This window comes from Rana temporaria, chromosome 8 (assembly GCF_905171775.1).
Source record: "Rana temporaria chromosome 8, aRanTem1.1, whole genome shotgun sequence".
Classification (NCBI taxonomy): Eukaryota; Metazoa; Chordata; class Amphibia; order Anura; family Ranidae; genus Rana; species Rana temporaria.
The window spans coordinates 176791372-176813127 of record NC_053496.1 but is presented as its reverse complement, the minus strand read 5'-3'; the positions used below and the strand labels follow the sequence as shown (position 1 = coordinate 176813127).

General features: G+C 44.6%; 2 protein-coding genes across 2 annotated transcripts; both read right to left on the bottom strand.

The window, feature by feature from the left end:
• Positions 1–6582: 6582 nt before the first annotated feature.
• LOC120910174 (gastrula zinc finger protein XlCGF26.1-like) lies at positions 6583–11227 on the bottom strand. The gene is made up of 4 exons (XM_040322057.1): positions 11134–11227; positions 10759–11028; positions 8260–8371; positions 6583–7778 (listed from the first exon to the last, which is right to left on the bottom strand). Exons 2-4 carry the CDS (start codon positions 10906–10908, stop codon positions 6826–6828), a joined length of 1215 nt encoding a protein of 404 aa, XP_040177991.1. The 5' UTR covers positions 10909–11028; positions 11134–11227; the 3' UTR covers positions 6583–6825.
• Positions 11228–18735: 7508 nt separating this feature from the next.
• LOC120910165 (gastrula zinc finger protein XlCGF7.1-like) lies at positions 18736–21686 on the bottom strand. Its single transcript, XM_040322047.1, has 3 exons — positions 21651–21686; positions 21436–21550; positions 18736–20022 (listed from the first exon to the last, which is right to left on the bottom strand). Exons 2-3 carry the CDS (start codon positions 21443–21445, stop codon positions 19040–19042), a joined length of 993 nt encoding a protein of 330 aa, XP_040177981.1. The 5' UTR covers positions 21446–21550; positions 21651–21686; the 3' UTR covers positions 18736–19039.
• Positions 21687–21756: the final 70 nt, after the last annotated feature.

Below are 21756 nucleotides of genomic sequence, written 5' to 3'. Positions count from 1 at the left end.
TCCCAGTGTGCATTGCGGTTACGTACGCCGCACGGGCCTATTGATTTCGACGTGGACGTAAACTACGTAAATCCCGATTCGCGGACGACTTACACAAACGACGTTAACATTTTGAATCTTGCGGCGGGAACGGCGGCCATACTTTAACATTGTTATTCCACCTAATAGGTGGAATAACTTTAGGCCTCCTAAGGCCTTACGGAAACGGCTTAAATCGACTGCGGCGGCCGGGCGTACTTTGTGAATCGGCGTACAAACTCATTTACATAATCTACGCCAACCGCAATGGAAGCGCCACCTAGCGGCCACCCGAAAAATTGCAATCAAAGCTTGCGCCGTCCTATCTTAGATATGTTTAAGCGTATCTCTGTTTGAGCATACGCTTAAACATACGGTGGCGTAGATTCTGAGTTAGGCCGGCTTATCTACTGATAAGTCGGCCTAACTCTTACTGAATCTACCTATTAAACCACAAAATTTCATCATATACACATTCCTGGGAGAAAGTCCTGGGCACTTCAAATAACAATCGTCTTCAGTGATGCTTTTCTTTGAAACTGGAAGATGTCTGGCTTCGCTCTTAGGTCAGAATTGGTGAAACCCTCTGAGACTCTGGTGCACCCATCCACAGTGTGGAGGAGTCTTATCATAAAGTGGCCTTCATAGAAGAGTTGCAACCAAACTACCGTTCCTTCAAGATGGAAGCAAAGCCAAGAGGACTCCATTGATGTATTTTTTGTCCGAAGAATGGGGTTTTTCTTTGTTCTGCACATCGGAATGGTTGTACTTGCACCATTTGTTGTAAAGATTGTGAATGTGTTCGGGTTTTTCCACACGGGGCCCATAGATCCGTACAACCGTGCCCATCTACCTGGGAGGCTCAGGTGGTCCATGTAGCTGGCCTGCTAAAATGAATGACAGCCTAGACAACTACACAGGTCTTCATGGCACATCTCCAAATATGTATGTACAGAGACGTGCATCGGGCCTGGGTGTGGCAAGTGAAATTTTACTCAGCTTTCCAAAAAATGTGGTTAATTACAATCCATTCATGATTTAGCAAAGGGGGGGGGGGGTCAATTACTTTTTTCTTTTTTACATCGGGCCAGGCATGTTTGGACAGCTTTTTAACCTTCATAAATGAAATCATCATTTAAAAACAGCATTTCGTATTTACTCCAGTTATCTTTGTGTAATATTAACATTTATTTGATTCAAGTGTAACAAATATGCAAAATAAATAAATAAATAAATCAGGAAGGAGCAAATACTTTTTCACATTACTGTATAAAATTTGATCCCTCACTCACATGGAGATCCACTTTCCTCGTCTATGTCTCGGCTTGCAGTGTATTGTAACAAGATGTGAAATTGAAGCACCACACCACTGCTAAGAAGCCCAAATTCAACTTTATTCCAATTAAAAGTCAGGGGTACGCTTCAAAAAAAAAAATCCAACGCATTTCGGAAGTCTCAGCGCTTTCATCAGGGATTAATTGGCAACAATGTGAACAAACCAGAAGTGAACCAGACCCCTGATGGTATTTTTTCCCAGTGTGAATTACAAGCACGGGCCTTATGCCGCGTACACACAACTGTTTTTTCCGTCGTAATAAACTCCAACTGGCCGAAAAAATTACGTTCTATGCTTCCGAGCATGCGTGGTGTTTATTCCGTCGGAAAAGCATACAGAATTTCCGATCGAATTTTTTTCCAAGGGAAAAATTGAGAACATGTTCTCCATCTAATTCCATTGGAATTTCCGACGGAAAAAGTCTGATGGGGCGGTGAAAATATTCCGTCTGACTTTTTCCGATCGTGTGTACAAGGCATTAGCAAGAGCTTGTTTGGCCATGATAAAAGTGGGTGCGGAGACCCTGAAATGCATTGTCTACTATTTTGCATTGTACTATTTCGCAGTGGTGTGGCGCGTCAATTTCAATTCTCGTTACATTTCACTCACATAGATGACACAAAACAAAATCGTACAGACAACGAAGTGAAGCACGCTAAAAGATCTTAAAAAGCAACAAGTCCTGCCAGGATCTAAAGAAATTCAAGAGATAAGTCAACAGGTGAGAACCAAAGTAATTGACATAGATCGGTCTGGGAAGGGTTACAAAGCCAATTTAAAGACTTTGGGACTCCAGTGAACCACGGGGAGAGCGCTTATCCACAAATGGTGAAAACTTTCGAGAGTGGTGAACCTTCCCAGGAGTGGCCGGCCTACCAAAATTACTCCTCAAGCAAAACATTGACTCATCTAGGAGGTCATAAAGGACCCAGAACAATGTCTTAAGAACTGCAGGCCTCACTTGCTTTAGGTAAGATCGGTGTTCATGATTCAGCAATAATAAACAGACTGGGTAAAAATGGAATCCAAGGGAGAGTTCCAAGGCCAAAGCCACAGCGGACCATAAAGAACACAAAGGCTCATCTCACATTTGCCGAAAAAAACCTTGATGATCCCCAAGACTTTTGGGCAAATATTCTGTGGACCAATGACACAAAAACTGAAGTTGTTGTGCCATTGGTCTACAGAATATTTGCCCAAAAGTCTACAACTCCGACAATGGGTTTCAACCCCTCTGCAATTCCTCTTCCCCTTTTTGAAATGACGACCTTTGCACATATCGGTCATTCACTGACCTCAAACCTGGGGGAACCTTCTCCATTTACTCCTCCTTGACCGTGGGGGGTTCACCTTGTTCCAACCCAAACATCTCCAAATGGGAATGAGACATGGCAGTCTCTATAGATGGAACAGGGCCTGGTCATCATAAGCCAAATGTTCTTTGAACACAGTCACCACGGAGGCGGTCTATAATTCCGCTGGTATTGGGTCCCGGCCCTCAAATCCCATTCGAACCCATCATACAAATGATAGATGCTTCAGGGGGATGTGGCCAACGTGGAGACAAGATCCATATTTGGTGGACTTGCCCACGTTTGGTGGGATTCTGGTCCAAGGTCTACAGCCTCCTCTACAGACGCCCAGCATGCACTTCTCCACTGCCCCCTCCCAGGCTTCTTCTCATACCAACAAAAGCTGGCCACCTACCTCTTCATTGCCGCAAAGTGTGCTATTGCCAGAACTTGGAGGAAGCCATTGGTTGGGTTTGCAGAGGTGAAGAGCATTCTGACTAACCTCTGCTGCATGAGATGATGACCAGTATACTTCATGACTCTCATGCTAAGTGTGGAACCCTTGAGGTCCTATGCTCTCTCCACTCTGCCCCCGACCACCTTGGATATTCTGGACCACGCTAGTATACCATCTAACCCCCCAGGCTCTCTTCCTGTCTAAGCCTACATCTCCTTTTTCTATTTTTGTCTTGACCATCTCCTTCTCTTCCCCTGATCTCACCTTTTCTCCTCGTCCTTCACCCCCCCCCCCTGCTTCTCTGTACCTCCCTATTCCACCCCTCCCTTTTTTTCTCTCTCTCTCTTCTCCCTTTCCCCCTATTCTCCACCATGGGACAACCAGGTCTCAGGCCCCTGTGCCCAGTTAATTATTATCACCTCCGACACTAATGCTGGTTGCTTTTACTATTCGCTTTAAAACATTGGGAAAGTGTTTTGTTTGTATTCACAAGTCATTTGATGTTTTGTTTCCCTGCGCAGGACCATTCTGCCTTTTTTTTCTCTCCTCAAGCCTGTAATTTGGCTTTGTTTAACTCAATAAAAACTATTGTAACAGGAAAAAATAATAATAAAAATGAAGGTTTTGGAGTGGCCTAGTCAAAGTACAGACTTAAATCCGATTGAGATGCTGTGGCATGACCTTAAAGGGGTTGTAAAGGAAAACATTTTTTTTTATAATAAGCATCATTTACCTGCAGACATTCCTCTTTTCACCTTCTCATTGTTCGTTTTTGCTCAGAAGTTGCTCTATTTCTTCTCTGTTCTGTTCACTTCCTGCTTGTCTGATTGTTACTCACCACCGTGAAGGGAGGCTTTACTGCGGTGGTCAGTGACATGCTCACCCCCTCCTGGGAACTACATCTGTGCGGCAGGACGCTCTCTACATGTTAGAGACTTCAAGGAGGTGTGAATTACTGGGCGTGCCGCAATTCATACTGGGAAATGTAGTTCTTACATGAACGAGCGCCGCAAACCAGGAAGTGAATGAGAGAAATGAAACTAGAACTCTGGAGGTGATATAGATGAAGGAAATTAATAGGTATTTACTCGTTTTTTAACAGAATCATTACACTATTCTGTCTGTCTACCTTGCACACATTCATTTTAGGCAACATTTTTTTTTCCTTTACAATTCCTTTAACAACTTGCCGACCAGCCACCATCGCTATACGGTGGCAGGTTGGCTCCCCTGTGCGAATCGCCGTAGCTGTATGGCGGCCGCTTTAAGGGCTATAGGGGGCGTGCACGCCAGAGCCGATGCGCGTGGCCGGCGACGAACTGCGATCGCTCCTCAGAGTGACAGAACGGGGATCTGTCAATGTAAACAAACAGATCCCCATTCTGTCCGGGAAGTAGGGAGAGATTTGCTGTTCCTAGTGGATCAGGAACAGCGATCCCTCTCCTCCAGTCAGTACACTCCCACAGTTAGAAACACCTCCCAGGGAACATGTAACCCCTTAAACGCCCCCCCTAGTGTTAACCCCTTCCCTGCCAGTGACATTCATACAGTAATCAGTGGCTTTTTCTAGCTCTGATCGCTGTTTAAATGTCAATGGTCCCAAAAAAGTGTCTGATCTGTCTGCGTTGCAAAAAATTGCTGATCACTGCCATTACTAGAAAAAAATAAAAATATATATATATATATATATATATATATATATATATATATATATATATATATATATATATATATATATATATATATATATATGCCACAAATATATCCCCTATTTTGTAGACGCTTGTTTGTGCGGTCACAGGTGTTCCCTAGTGAGCTTTCGAGTTATCGGGCCCCCACTTGTGCTATATATTATGGAGATGAATAGGGACCATGCAATGTGGGCCAGAAGAGAGAAACACCTTGTAGCTAATTTTACCACTACTGTGTCCAAGAAATAGATGTCAAAAGGAGACCCAGGCCACCATACTCCACCTTTAACCACATGGCGCCCACGCTATAGCCGAATGGCGGCTACAGCGTGGACCTGAATTGCCGGGAGGCCGTCAATAGACGTCCTCCCCTTTGCACGCTCCTCCTGCAGGGCACAAGCTGTGATCACTGAGACTCGGGTGATCACAGATCCGAGTAAGGAGCCCGGTCCCGGCCCCTTACCATGTGATCAGCTGTCAGCCAATGACAGCTGATCACGTGATGTAAACGAAAGCTCGGTAATCGTTTTTTTTTCCTCCTCACGCTAACAGAGTGAGGAGGAAAAAAAAGCCGATCACCGACTTCTGTGTAAGGGACATCGGTCCCGAGTGGAAGAGGCACATCCGCCTCATCAGTGCCAACCAGTACCCCCTGCCAGTGCAAAATCTATCAATGCCCACCGGTGGTGCCAATCAGTGCCTCATTAGTGCCACCTAGCAGTGCTGCCCATCAGTCTCAGCTACCAGTGCTGCTCAGTGCCCATCATTGCCACCCATCAGTGCCCATCACTGTCAAATTTTATCAGTGCCACCTCTCATGCCTTGTACACACGAGCGGAATTGCTGACAGAAAAAGTCAGACAGAAGCTTTTCATCGAATATTCCGTCCATGTGTATGCCCCATCAGACTTTAGTGTCACCTCTCCATGCCCACCAGTGCAGACCATCAGTGCCAACTTGTGTCCATCAGTGCAACCTCATCAGCGTACATCAATGAAGGAGAAAATGTAAGATGGCTTGAGCGGAAGTCCGTCTGAAAAATCAGGAGTTTATTCCGACGGGGAAAACCTGTCGTGTGTACAGGGCATTAGTGTCACCTCTCAGTGTCCCCTCTCTATGCCCACCAGTGCAGCCCATCATTGCCCACCAGTGCAGCCCATCAGTGCAGCCCATCAGTACCAACTTGTCCATCAGTGCAACCTCATCAGAGTACATCAATGAAGGAGACAATGCAAGACAGCTTGAGCGGAATTCCGTCGGAAAAAATCAGAGGAGTTTATTCCGACGGGGAAACCCGTCGTGTGTACAGGGCATTAGTGCCACCTCTTTGTCGCCTCTCTGTGCCCACCAGTGCCACCTATCCGTGCCCACCAGTGCAGCCCATCAGTGCCAACTTGTTATACCTGAAGGGTTCCACATGTACTGGCACTTTAAGGCTGGCTCCACCCAGCAGTGATGACAAGGGTCAAGGGGCATAGTAGCCATCTTGGAGAGCACATGTAGGAAGCAGATAAGATGTACTGTCCTTAGATGCATGTTGCAGTGTACAGATGACCTGAAATAAACATCCATTGTTCCAGACCACAGTCTTGTGTCTCTCACAACACAGAGGATAAAACACAACTTGTGTCCATCAGTGCCGCCTCATCAATGAAGGAGAAAAATTACCCGTTTGAAAAATGTTATAACAAAATATAATACGGTTTTATTTGTATTTTTTTTATTTGTATTTTTTTTTACAAAAAATAAAAAACGGCAGAGGTGATCAAATACCACCAAAAGAAAGCTCTATTTGTGGGGGGAAAATGATAAAAATGTCATTTGGGTTCAGTGTTGTATGACCGCGCAATTGTCATTCGAAGAGTGAGAGCGTTGAAAGGTGAAAATTGGTCTTGGCAGGAAGGGGGGTTTAAGTGCCCGGTAAGGAAGTGGTTAAATAAAAGGCCATTTGTCCAGCATGTTCCTCCTCAGAAGCTCGTTTCTATCACACATTTGTTCCGCGGACTGAACAGTCTTCCCCCCTTCAGAGCCCTACGTACATTTTTCAACAGCAGCTGCGTGCGTTTTCTGATGACTGGTCAGGTTCCCCTTATGCGTAAACGACCTCCCGCACTCCAAACACGAAAAAGGACGCTCGCCCGTGTGAGTTCTCTGGTGTATAACAAGGTCCCCCCTCTTAATGAAACATTTGCCGCACTCCGAACACGAGAAATTGCGCTCCCCCGTGTGAATTTTCTGGTGGATCAGAAGGTCGGCCTTGCGAAAGAAAGATTTGCCGCACTCCGAACATGAGAAAGGACGCTCCCCTGTGTGAGTCCTCTGGTGTTCGAGAAGTTTCCCTTTCCGGTGGAAACATTTCCCGCACTCTAGACAGGAAAAGGGATAACAGCCTGTGTGGATCCTCCGGTGCTTCAGGAGGTCTGCTCTTTGAATGTACGTTTTCCCGCAGTCTGAACAGGAGAAGGTACGCTCGCCGGTGTGACCTCTCCGGTGATTGCGGAGGTCCCGGTTGTAAATGAAGCATCTCCCGCACTCGGAACAGGCGAAGGGGCGCTCGCCGCTGTGAATTTTCTGGTGCTTTTGAAGGGTCCCTTTGGTTAAGAAACGTTTCCCGCACTCTGAACACGGAAAGGGACGCTCGGCCTTGGGATTTTTCTGCTTTTTAAGAAGGGATATGTAGTCGTTGAAGGATTTCTCGCACTCCGTAAGTGGCAACGGATTTTGGGCTGTGCAAGCGCCTTCAGAGGTCATGGGGTTATAGAGGTCTGCGGATCTCAGACGTATATCGGGAGTAACAGTGTGCGAGGCATCAGAAGGTTCCCGAAATCTAGACCTAGTCATTGTTCTCTTTAAAGGGTGAGATCTGCGATGAGGACGTTGAGTGTTGGGTCTTCCTCCTGCAAGGCCGTCATCTTCTGATTTACAATTCCGAGGTAAAATACGAAGTCCATCAGAGCTTTTCCGATTCTGAACATAGTGTCCATCTGTTGGAAAGAATCTTTTTTAAGTTTATACTTTTTTTTTTTTCCCCCCTTTTAGTCATACACTAGATTAACAAAAGTATTGGGACTCCTGCCTTTACACGCACATGAACTTTAATGGCATCCCAGTCTTAGTCCGGAGGGTTCAATATTGAGTTGGCCCCGCCCTTTGCAGCTATAACAGCTTCAACTCTTCTGGGAAGGCCGTCCACAAGGTTTAGAAGTGTGTCTATGGGAATGTTTGACCGTTCTTTCAGAAGCAAATTGCACTCTTGTTGGACTAGAAGGCCTGGCTCGCAGTAGGGTTGCCCCCCCCTGTACGGGATTGACCCGGACAGTACGGCTCTGGCAACTCGTTACCCAGTTTCTGTTCCCTGGAAACCCTGGGATGTTGAACACGATGGATGGGCCTTTTTTTAAATACTTATACTTATCAATAAAATAAAAATGTAATTTGTTTCTGCATTCAGTGTTTATTACTTACCCGTGTCCATAAGTAGAGAAGATTCCTCCTCCATAGACTGCTGATCTCCACTAACCAACAACTCTTCTTCTTCCTCTTTAATCTCAGCTTTAACGTATGTCAATTCTTCATCCTAAACCCCAAAGAAGATAGAATAAAATGATTAGGAAATAAATAAGTGCCAATTATAGGATACAGTGGAACCTCGGATTACGAGCATAATCCGTTCCAGGAGAATGCTCGTAATCCAAAGCACTCGCATATCAAAGCGAGTTTCCCCATTGAAGTCAATGGAAACGAAAATAAATTTGTTCTGCATTGACTTCAATGGCATGCAATACTGCATGCAGCCAGAGGTGGGGGTGGGGCGCTGGAGAGCCTCGGAAAATCCAGAGGACAGCTCGGCTGACATCAGGAGTACTTTCGTCCAGGGCCGATCCTAGGCAGGGTGCACAGGGTGCATTGCACCCAGGCGCCTGCAGAGGTGGGGGTGCCAAACATCTAACAGACTCTCTAACAGAAGTCCTCTCTGTGTCCATCACAGAGGCCCTTCTCCAGGTCCCAATAAAGTACTCTGCTTCTCTTTTCTGTATTTTGTTTATTGTTAAGAGATCATGTAAGGATCCCAGGTTAATGAAGACTTTGTGGGGGAGCAGCTCTGTGGTTGAGTCATTGCCATAGAAACATTTGTAATGGGGAGGAGTTAGTAAAATGATGACGCCCATGTGGGGGCGCCAGAAATATTTCTGCACCCAGGCACCTGTGACCCTAGGATCGGCCCTGTTTTCATCTCTTTCCGAGTCTTTCCTAGCATTCCTGAGTGGCGCCGTTCATCTCCGACACCCCCCACCTCAGGCCAAATGCAGTACTGCACACCGTTTTGCAAACTGAGTTAGGATTTCTTTAACCACATATACGTCGGCAGAATGGCACGGCTGGGCACAAGCGCGCCCCGGTCCGAAGCTCCGCGGCCGCGGGACCCGCGGACCCGATCGCCGCTGGAGTCCCGCGATAGGCCCCCGGAGCTGAAGAACGAGGAGAGCTGTATGTAAACAGCTGGAGAGGCGCCAGAGAAGTGTGACAGGTGGGAAGATTCCTTTGCTGTAAGGAGGTGGATGACCGAAGGATATCTTTGATGCTTCAGACTTGTCTTTGAGGTGAGAGTCCAGGGAGCCCTTTTGTGGATTTAACCATCATTGTCATCTACATACACCTGGCTTAGTGGACTTTTAGCCCCATTATTTGGCTATGTTATTTACTTCAACCCTCCAACACCCTTCCTTTTTGTATGGGACAATTATCGCATATTTCCATCTTCATTGAACCTATTGTTCACTTGTTTATGGGACATTCCTGAGTTATTTACTTCTACCCATTTTTCACTTGTTTTATGGGACACTTATCACCATTTATTATTATTTCACGTTTACCTTACTGATATTTATCTAGTTTTGGTACCATACAGTATCAATCTGGTCTGATTGATTTTTTTTTATGAGTTCTCACTCTTTTCTATTAGCGTGAGTATTTGTACAAACCCCCCTTTTTAACCCATTTCACCTTGTGTGTAAACACGGCTTCCCCGTTCTTCACTGTGGCACTGTCATTGATCGTGTGTTCCCTGATATAGGGAAGCACGATCAATGGCGTCACACGTCCAGCCCCGCCCCTTTACAGTTGGAAACACATGAGGTCACACTTAACGCCTTCAGCGCCCCCTAGCGGTTAACTCCCAAACTGCAATCGTAATTTTCACAGTAATCAGTGCATTTTATAGCATTTTTTGCTGTGAAAATTACAATTGTCCTAAAAATGTGTCAAAATTGTCCGATGTGTCCGCCATAATGTTGAGGTCAAGAAAAAAAAAAAAAAAAAAAAAAAAAAAATCGCTGATCGCCGCCATTAGTAGTAAAAATCTATCTCCTATTTTGTAAACACTATAAAGTTTGCGCAAACCAATCGATAAATTGCGATTATTGCGATTTTTTTTTTACCAAAAATAGGTAGAAGAATACGTATCGGCCTAAACGGAGGAAAAAATATGTTTTTTATATATTTTTCGGGGATATTTATTATAGCAAAAAGTAAAAAATATTAAAAAAAAATTCAAAATTGTGGCTCTATTTTTGTTTATAGCGCAAAAAATAAAAACTGCAGAGGTGATCAAATACCACCAACAGAAAGCTCTATTTGTGGGGAAAAAAAAAGGACGCCAATTTTGTTTGGGAGCCACGCCGCACGACCGCGCAATTGTCAGTTAAAGCGACGCAGTGCCGAATCGCAAAAACTGGCTGGGTCCTTGACCTGCATTTTGGTCCGGGTCTTAAGTGGTTAAATACAGCGCTCGTATTGCGAAACGCTCGTTATCTCGCCATTCGAGGTTCCACTGTACATGTTGTCTTACAGTTTAATCACTTAAGGATTTTAAAAATAGCAGATTATGTAGAAGTAGAAGATAGAAGTACGAGACCTGAAGTGGACAAGATAAATTAGGAGTTCTTTAAACTCAAACCCACATACCTGATGATGGTGGGGGATGGTGTGATCTTCCTGTGTGGAATCCTGGGAGTACAGAGGACTGAGACATCTCTCTGGAGAGTTTGTATCACTGAACGGCTCCATCACGACAACCTTGAAGGGTTTTTTCTTTCCTTCTGAAAACTTCTCCATCTCACCAACCTCTTCATCCTCCTCTATTATCTCTTCCTTATCCTCCTCTATTATCTCTTCCTTATCCTCCTCTATTATCTCTTCCTTAACAGCATATTTCCAATCACTCTGGTTTATACCCTGGAGTATTCAATAAAAATGAGATTATCTGAAAACATGAGCATGTGAAAATGTATAATTTTTATCAAAATTGATCAATTATTATGTATAAATGTTCTAGTAAACCTTAAGTGTGATGGTGAGATCTTCCTGTGTGGAATACAGAGGACGGGGACATCTCTCTGGTGGGATTTTGTTACTGGATCCATCTACCTGATGATGGTGAGGGATGGTGTGACCTTCCTGTGTTGAGTCCTGGGAATACAGAGGACGGGGACATCTCTCTGGTGGGTTCCCATTACTGGATCCACCTGTAGGAAACAAACACACTGACTAAATACATTGTTTCTATGTGTTTATCAGATGATGGAGGATCTAGGTGGACTCTCCATACTGCTCTATCCTCTACAATATGTGCACCACCCTACAGTTTGGGCCCCATTGTTAGCTGGGAATACAGAGGAGGGGGACATCTCTCTGGTGGGTTCCCATTACTGGATCCATCTGTAGGAAACACACACACTGACTGAATACATTGTTTCTATGTGTTTATCAGATGATGGGGGATCTAGGTGGACCCTCCGCACTGCTCTCTCCTTTACAATAAAGTCTCCTCTTACCCGGTGATGTGAGGGGCGGCTGATTCTCCATCATGACGTCCTTGTAGAGATCCTTGTGTCCTTCTAAATACTCCCACTCCTCCATGGAGAAATAGACAGTGACATCCTGACACCTTATAGGAACCTGACACACACAATGATACAGTCACCATCCAGACACATCCCTTGTCTGTTACTGTAAAATGTCCCAGAATTCCCGGCACCGCTCACCTCTCCTGTCAGCAGCTCAGTGATCTTGTTGGTGATTTCTAGAATCTTCTTGGCACTGGTTACCTCTGTTGTCCGGCAGTGAGGTGGAGGCGCTGTGATGGGTGACGTCCCGTGAAGACGGCTGCTGGGTGTAATTGGATCTCCAGATGTTTTCTGCACTACTTTATAATCCTGTGTAAAGAGAAAAAGTAACAAATATCACTACAGACTTCCCAGAATCCTTCTCACCTCTCCGGTCAGCTCTGTGTTTTATTATAAGAGATAAGAGTGATGTCATGTGACCTCCCAGAATCCTCCTCACCTCTCCAGTCAGAAGGTAGATGATCTCCAGGGTGAGGTTCAATATCCTCTCAGTCATGTGACTCGGGTCCTCCTCCATCCTCCTTGATGTGGTCATGTGATCTTTAGTCATATTCTCTGAAGACGAATAATAAACAAAGAATTATCTGGACTGTAATGGGATGAATAATGTCTGCACAGAGTTCCTCCGTGGTTCTGCCACCTGAGATTCCCCTTAAACTCTAGCCAAATCCTTTTATAATAGGTTCTTACCCTTCTCCAGCCAGAGAGAACCCAACTGTGAGAAAGTCTTCTGTCTGTGTCATGGCTGGTGAGATTTTCCCTCACTTTTTGTCTGGGTGATTAGCGTCAAAGAGAAAAGGACGTGAGGAGGCATCAGCTCATTGGGGACACAGACAAATACTAATCTGACAGAGGTTCTAACCCTAAAGCCCTGTACACACGATAGGTTAACCAGAGGACAACGGTCTAAAGGACCGTTGTCTTAGGTTAACCGATGAAGCTGACTGATGGTCTTACACACCATAGGTTAAATAACCGATCGCGTCAGAATGCGGTGACGTAAAACACAACGACGTGCTGAAAAAAACGAAGCACAATGCTTCCAAGCATGCGTCGACTTGATTCTGAGCATGGTTGTGCCTACTAACGATCAGTTTTGACCTATCGGTTAGCAATCCATAGGTTAATTTTAAAGCAAGTTGGCTTTTTTTTTTTAACCTATGGGGCCCACACACGATCGGTTTTGACCGATGAAAACGGTCCTTCAGACCGTTGTCCTCTGGTTAACCTATCGTGTGTACGAGGCCTTATTCATCAATGATAAAAAAAACACTCGGACTCAAAGAAGAAGATGCTCCGAGTAAATATTGGGTTCAAGGGAATAATGGGATTTTTGTACTTACCATGAGATGATTTTCAGCTGCCAGATCCAGCAATGTCTCCTTTCTACTTCCTTCAAACTCACCTCTTGCCTGGAACTTCCTGTCTGCGGCCTTAGATCACTTCCTATTTATACTTGACATCACTTCCTGTCTTTACCTGACATCGCTTCCTGTCTCTGCATGCCACCATCTTGTGGAAAATATATAAACTGCAGCCTTCGTTGTGTTTCAATACCGTTGGCAGTTACTTCTTGTCGCGCCCTTCTATTATATTGCATATTTTGAACCAACGTTAAAACCAAAGCAATGAAATTAATTTGATTGTTTATTAAAATTCCTAAATACTCCATGATCTGCCCACCGTGTCTTCTGAATGCGTAAATGTACCCATGTAAAATATGGACAGCATTGTTTTTTGGTCTTTTTAAAAAAATATATTTACAGATGTTGTTTTGTCTACTCGAAAAAGTAAGAAAAACGATGAAAAACGTTATAACCTTTTTTTTAACAAATATGTGACTAAAAAAGCAAAGAAAATAGTTGGCCATGTTGGCCATGATCTGCCCACCGTGTCTCCTAAATGTGTAAGCATACCCATGTAAAATCTGGACAGCATTGTTTTTTTTACGTATCTACAGATGATGTCTTGTTTTGTCTACTCGAAAAAGTTAAAAAAATAATAAAAAAGGTATGAAAAATTCTCATACATATGCAAGACTAAATAAGCAATGAAAATAATTTGATTGTATATTACAATGTGTATTTTTGTGTATTTTCTAACACCCACCTAACCATCTGCCCCCTGGACTCTATTCCTTCTCAAATGCTACAGTCTCCCCCTAGCTCTATCTTATACTCTCTTAGGGCCCATTCACACTGGTGCATTTTTGCCGCGTTTTCGCGGTAAAAATAGCGCTATTAAAACGCTCCCCATGCCCCTCTCCATTGAAATGAATTAAAAATGTGGTAAAAACGCGGTGTTTTACCACGATTTTAACGCTCCGTTTTTACAGCGGTTTTTAATTCATTTCAATGGAGGGGGCATGGGGAGCATTTTATGAGCGTTTTAATAGCGCTATTTTTACAGTGAAAACGCGGCAAAAACACACCAGTGTGAAAGGGCCCTAACTCTCATCTTCAACCTCTCCCTCTCTTCTGGCATCTTCCCCAACTCTCTAAAATAGGGTGACCAGAGGTCTCCGGTTTCCGGACTGAGGGCGCTGTCCCCAGTGCCCGTCTGTCCCCGGATTGCAGGGGTGGCGCCAGGTGCGGTCTGCCCTGGGTGCCACACACTGGGGGGTGTGTCAGGCCGACATCTCCTGCTGTGTCAGCCACCATCATACAAGTCCCACCTCTTGGTTTTCTTCTTTGACAGACAGCACACTTGTCCAATTGACATGTGCTGTCTCTCATGGGTAAGTGCTGGTCTGGGAGGCGGGATTTGTGTGACAGGGGCACCCGGCGATTCAAATTAAAGCTGACACAGCAGGAGACGCCAGCCCCCCCCCCCCCCCATCCCAGTGTGTGGGACCCGGGGCGTACCGCGCCCCCCATTGCCTCAGCACTCGCCCAGAATCTGTGTGATGATGATCAGCTCTCCTCTCCTTTCTGATCCCCTGCACTAGGGTGACCACGTGTCTCGGATTGCCCGGGACAGTCCCGCATTTTGCAGGTCTGTCACAAGCACCTTCATTCCAGGACAATACAGTGTCCCCGGAATGAAACTGACACAGCCACCCTCCAGGCCAATCTGATGCCCCCAAAAAAGAACGCCACATCACTGCTTTACTCACTGACAGTACTTGCCCTGGCCGGGAATGCCTGGAGGAGCACAATCCCCGCCCCCTGCTTGTGATTGGAGAAATCATAAATCCCGCCTCTTGTGTCCAATCACTGTGCTGTGATTCGTTACAGCACAATCTGATTTTTGGGACGAGGGTGTCCCTGAATGGTAGTTTGGAAATGTGGTCACCCTACTGCACACGCAAAGCTGCTTTCCTGGGCACAGGTGAGGCTGCAGTGCTGGGCACTGGTGAGGCTGCATAGATGGGCACTGATGAGGTTGCATTCTTTATGTAGTGCACTCCAGAATTCTGCACTCAGTTTTTTTCGGTCTTATCTTCATTACATTTGGTAGTCATATCTGAAAAAGTATATTTTTTTAGATCTTTATTTATGGCCGAAACTTGAGAAATAACGTATATAAATCATACAATCATTCTGCACATACACTGCATATATCATTTGAGGAAAACATGCTTAAAAATGTGTTTACCATTTTGGCAATAAAAATAATAATATGTCCCCGGATTTCATTTTAAAAATCTGGTCACCAGGAGGACAGGGGGCTACAATGTACCTGCACTTAAGGGGGGAGTGGGCTGCATTATATGTGCATTTAAGGAGAGGGGCTGCATTGTATGCGAGTCAAAGAAAGGGGCAGGGGGCTGCATTGTATGTGAGTTTACAGGGGACAGGGGGCTACAATGTACCTGCACTTAAGAAGGGGGGAGGGGGCTGCATTATATGTGAGCTTAAAGCGGAGGTTCACCCATACCTTACACATTTTCCCCTTCGCTTCATGCTCGTTTTTCTCTAGGGGAATTGGCTATTTGTTTTAAAATATGATCCGTACTTACCCGTTTACGAGATGCATCTTCTCCGTCGCTTCTGGGTATGGGCTGCGGGACTGGGCGTTCCTTCTTGATTGACAGTCTTCCGAGAGGCTTCCGACGGTCGCATCCATCGCGTCACGATTTTCCGAAAGAAGCCGAACGTCGGTACGCAGGCGCAGTATAGAGCCGCACCGACGTTCGGCTTCTTTCGGCTACTAGTGACGCGATGGATGCGACCGTCGGAAGCCTCTCGGAAGACTGTCAATCAAGAAGGAACGCCCGCTCCCGAAGATCCATACCCGGAAGCGACGGAGAAGATGCATCTCGAAAGCGGTAAGTACGGATCATATTTTAAAACAAATAGCCGATTCCCCTAGACAAAACGAGCATCCATCTAAGGGGAAAAGAGAAAAAAGGAATTGGGTGAACCCCCGCTTTAAGAAAGGGGGCTGCATTGCATGTGAGCTTAAGAAGGGGGGCAGGGGGTTACATTGTACGTGAGATTAAAAAGGGGGGCAGAGGGTTACATTGTATGTAAGCTTAAGGAGGGCAGGGGGCTTCATTCATGTGAGCTTAAGAAGGGGGGAATCCATCTGAATTAAGTCTTCATTCCGACCATAGGTCCCGCTCTACAGTCCCACCTGCTACCTGTCCACGCTTTCCACTGATGCACATCCACACATTGCCCCTGCATTGCCTCCATTGTCCCTCCAACCTTCATGACTCCGCTTCCCCTGCATCACCCATCAACGAAGAATTATCGTCATTCGATAAAGAAAGCAGATTCATAACAGAATATTGTGAAATTTCGAGATTTCTTGTTTATTTTAGAAAGTCACAATGTCAAATTTAACGCACCAAAAAAAATCTAGGTTTGAGTTTAATAGTCATTTTGACATTAAATGTTTTTATTAAGAATTATACATAGGCGAGACCCATAAAAGAGCAAGAATGTGCTGCAGCCAATAGCAACCTATAAAAAGGTCCAAACACCGATTGCACGTCCTTGTCTTTGCCATAGCTGTGATCTGTTGCTTCTTTGTTGCCCGCATATCGAAAGAGTTTTCCTTGTACGTTCACGATTGCCCATCCGTTGCCCCATGTATTGTCATGATTTCTGTTGCCCATCCGTTGCCTCGTGTATTGTCATGATTTCTGTTGCCCATTTGTTGCCCCATGTATTGCCATGATTTCTGTTGCCCATCCGTTGCCCCATGTATTGTCATGTTTTTTGTTGCCCATCCGTTGCCATGATTTTTGTTGCCCATCCGTTGTCATGATTTCTGTTGCCCATCCGTTGCCCCATGTATTGTCATGATTTCTGTTGCCCATTCGTTGCCCCATGTATTGTCATGATTTCTGTTGCCCATTCGTTGCCCCATGTATTGTCATGATTTCTGTTGCCCATCCGTTGCCCCATGTATTGCCATGATTTCTGTTGCCCATCCGTTGCCCCATGTATTGCTATGATTTCTGTTGCCCATCCGTTGCCCCATGTATTGTCACGATTTCTTTTGCCCATCTGTTGTAACATGTATTGTCATGATTTCTGTTGCCCATCCTTTGCCCCATGTATTGTCATGATTTCTGTTTCCCAATGTGTTGTCATGATTTCTGTTGCCCATCTGTTGCCCCATGTATTGTCATGAGTTCTGTTGCCCCATGTATTGTCATGATTTCTGTTGCCCATCCGTTGCCCCATGTATTTTCATGATTTCTGTTGCCCATCCGTTGCCCAATGTATTGTCATGATTTCTGTTACCCATCCGTTGCCCCATGTATTGTCATGAGTTCTGTTGCCCCATGTATTGTCATGAGTTCTGTTGCCCATCCGTTGCCCCATGTATTGTCATGATTTCTGTTGCCCATCCGTTGCCCCATGTATTGTCATGATTTCTGTTGCCCATCCGTTGCCCCATGTATTGTCATGATTTCTGCTGCCCATCCGTTGCCCAATGTATTGTCATGATTTCTGCTGCCCATCCGTTGCCCAATGTATTGTCATGATTTCTGTTGCCCATCCGTTGCCCCATGTATTTTCATGATTTCTGTTGCCCATCCGTTGCCCAATGTATTGTCATGATTTCTGTTACCCATCCGTTGCCCCATGTATTGTCATGAGTTCTGTTGCCCCATGTATTGTCATGATTTCTGTTGCCCATCCGTTGCCCCATGTATTGTCATGATTTCTGTTGCCCATCCGTTGCCCCATGTATTGTCATGATTTCTGTTGCCCATCCGTTGCCCCTTGTATTGCCATGATTTCTCCACCTTGGTCGTTGAGGGCTGCTGTGTTGTTTCTGCCACCTTCTCCAGAGAACGAGGTTCGAAGGACTAACAATTTTTCTCCGATGTGCTTAGATCTTTTGGGTTCCTAGTTCTACATTAATGCCATATTTATTACGAGGTGCCCCCCGACGTTGGATTTCTAGTTTTTTACTATGATGAGGAAAGGAGACCCCAAATGTGGGCCAGAAGAGAGACAATCTGTAGCAGGCAGATTTTACCACTGGAGGCTCCACCAAAGAGAAGATTCCAGAAGGTGACTCAGCCCACCAGGCTCCATCCTGAACTGAGATGTGCAATTTGCCCGGTTGTTGCTTTTTTTTTTAAGAACATACACTATCTTGTCAAAAGTATTGGGACGCCTGCCTTTACATGCACATGAACTTTAATAGCATCCCGGTCTTTGTCTGTAGGGTTCAATATTGAGTTGGCCCACCCTTTGCACCTATAACGGCTTCAACTCTTCTGGGAAGGCCGTCCACAAGGTTTAGGAGGGTGTCTATGAGAATGTTTGACCATTCTTCCAGAAGAGCATTTGTGAGGTCAGGCACTGATGTTGGACGAGAAATACTGGCTCGCAGTCTCCGCTCTAATTCATCCCAAATGTGTTCTATCGGGTTGAGGTCAGGACTCTGTGCAGGCCAGCTAAGTTCCTCCACCCCAAACTCGCTCATCCATGTCTTTATAGACCTTGCTTTGTGCTCTGGTCCAAATAATTTAGTGACGGGGGGGGGGAATTATGGTGTGGGGGTTGGGTTTGGCCCCTTAGTTCCAGTGAAGGGAACTCTTAAGACATCAGCATACCAAGACATTTTGGACAATTTCATGCTCCCAACTTTGTGGGAACAGTTTGAAGATGGCCCCTTCCTGTTCCAACATGACTGCGAAAGCTCTACCCTGTGGCTATTCTGATGTCTAAGAAGCTCTGCGTTCCTAATGAACCATTTCCCGCACTTTGTACATCAAATAGGAGGCTCTTCTGACATCTAAGAGACTTTTCTTTCCTAATTAAACATTTCCCACACTTTGTATGTCAAATAGGAGGCTCTACCTTGTGGCTTTTCTTATGCTTGAGAAGCTCTGCTTTCCTAATGAACCATTTCTCACACGTTGTATGTCAAATAGGAGGTTCACGCCCATGGCTTTTCTGATGCTTAAGAAGCTCTGCTTTCCTAATGAAACATTTCCCGCACTCCGAACATGGATAAGGACACTCACCAGTGTGAAGTCTCTCATGTCTAATTAGACTTCCTTTTTGTGTAAAACATTTCCCGCACTCTGAACATGAAAAAGGACGCTCGCCCGTGTGAATTCTCTGGTGCCTGAGAAGGTCTTTTTTCATCGTGAAACATTTCCCGCAATCTAGACATGCGAAAGGACGCTCCCCTGTGTGAATTCTCAGGTGTTTAACAAGGTCTCCTTTCATAGTGAAAGACTTCCCACACTCGGAACACAAGAAAGGACGCTCACCCGTGTGAATTCTCTGGTGTTCACGAAGCGTCCCTTTCTTATTGAAACATTTCCCGCACTCTGAACATGTAAAAGGGAAAGAGCCTGTGTGAGTTCTCTGGTGTTTAAGAAGATCTCCTTTTTGAAGGTAAGTTTTCCCGCACTCTAAACATGCGAAAGGGCGCTCACCTGTGTGACTTCTTTGGTGATTGATGAGCTCCCTATTGTAAAGGAAAGATTTCCCACACTCTGAACATGAGAAAGGACGCTTTCTTGTGTGAATTCTCCAATGTTTATGAAGCTGTTCTTTGCTGCTGAAACATTTCCCGCACTCTGAACATGAGAAAGGACGATCACTCTTGTGACTTCTCTCCTTTTTTAGGAGTGTTTTGTATACAGCGTGGGATTTATTGCACCCCAAGGAAGACAATGAACCCACTTTTGTGTGAATTCCTATGTGGTCCAAAGAAGATTCCTTAGGATTAGATGTATCCATTGATTGCTCCAAGGGGTAAAATCGGTGATGTGCGTTTCCAGTAATGGGATTCAGTTCTGAAAAATATTGTGCAACACTATTGTCCTCTGCATCACAATCTCCAGATAAAATAAGAAGCTCCTCAGAGCTATTCCTATTCTGAATAAAGGATCCATCTGTTGTAAAGGAATTTAAAAAAAATTATAAATACATTTAATTTAATTTATTTAATTTTATATTTAGTTTCATATGGTGTACAGTATCTCCTCCTCATTTGTTGGGAACATGACATTATATTAAGGAACAGAGATGGACCTTTCATATGGCCTTCTCCATGTCTGTCTGTCCACCTGCAAGGTGATTAATGTGGCCAGTCTCTGGGTGGAGACCAAACCTGATTTAAGCCAGAAAAGCCTGCAATCTCAGTATCTCCTCCTCATTTGTTGGGAACATGACGTTATATTAAGGAATGGAGATGGACCTTTCATATGGTGTACAGTATCTCCTCCTCATTTGTTGGGAACATGACGTTATATTGAGAAACGGAGATGGACCTTTCATATGGTGTACAGTATCTCCTCCTCATTTGTTGGGAACATGACATTATATTGAGGAATGGAGATGGACCTTTCATATGGTGTACAGTATCTCCACCTCATTTGTTGGGAACATGACGTTATATTGAGGAACAGAGATGGCCCTTTCATATGGCCTTCTCCATGTCTGTCTGTCCACCTGCAAGGTGATTAATGTGGCCAGTCTCTGGGTGGAGACCAAACCTGATACAAGCCAGCCAAGCCTGCAATCTTAGTATCTCCTCCTCATTTGTTGGGAACATGACGTTATATTGAGGAATGAAGATAGACCTTTCATATGGTGTACAGTATCTCCTCCTCATTTGTTGGGAACATGACGTTATATTGAGGAATGGAGATGGACTTTTCATATGATGTACAGTATCTCCTCCTCATTTGTTGGGAACATGACGTTATATTGAGGAATGGAGATGGACCTTTCATATGGTGTACAGTATCTCCCCCTCATTTGCTAGGGACCTTTGGTTGTGTGGAAAATATACCAAATATATTCTTATAGAGGGGAATGGAAATTCATATGGTGTACAAGACCTGCAACTCATTTGTTTGGAACATTGAGAATTGTAATAGGTATATCGATGATGTTTTTAGTGTCAACAGTTAAAATTCCCTTCTGAAGGATGAGAAGTTCTCAATCTTGCTCAAAGACAGCACACACTCTGTAGAATTACAAGAATAAAAGGTAAAACTTTTAAATATAAAAATAGTTCTTACCTGTAAATAATACATTACTATAATTGTTCCCCAAAAAATTGTAACAATGTGTTGATCCAGGGAGTGATCTTATTCTCTTTTGGCAACAGGAAGCAATTATTTTATCTTTGCTAGAGCAAATTGAGCCATTTTTTAGGGTTTTTTGACTTTCTTTGATGCATTAGCATTTTAATTTTTTTTTTTTGCGGGGGCTGATGAACTCTAGGCATATATGTCTCTTTAAATATATTATCCAGATTTAAATTGAAAATGGAAACTGTTTCTGCATTTATTACTTACATGTGTCCATTTGTAGCGAAGACGCCCCCTCCTCTATAGACTGCTGATCTCCACTCACCAACGTCTCTTCTTCTTCCTCTTTAATCTCAATTTTGAGGTCTTTTAGCTCTACGGCCTAAACCCCAAAGATAATATATCAAGATTTATATTTAGGAGCCAGAGGAATGTCATCAAACTGCTTGAAATACATTTTTAAGTGTTTACTCTCAATCTACCTGATGATGGTGAGGGATGGTGGGATCTTCCTGTGTGGAATCCCGGGAATACAGAGGACTGGGACATCTCTCTGGTGGGTTCCCATTACTGGATCCATCTACCTGA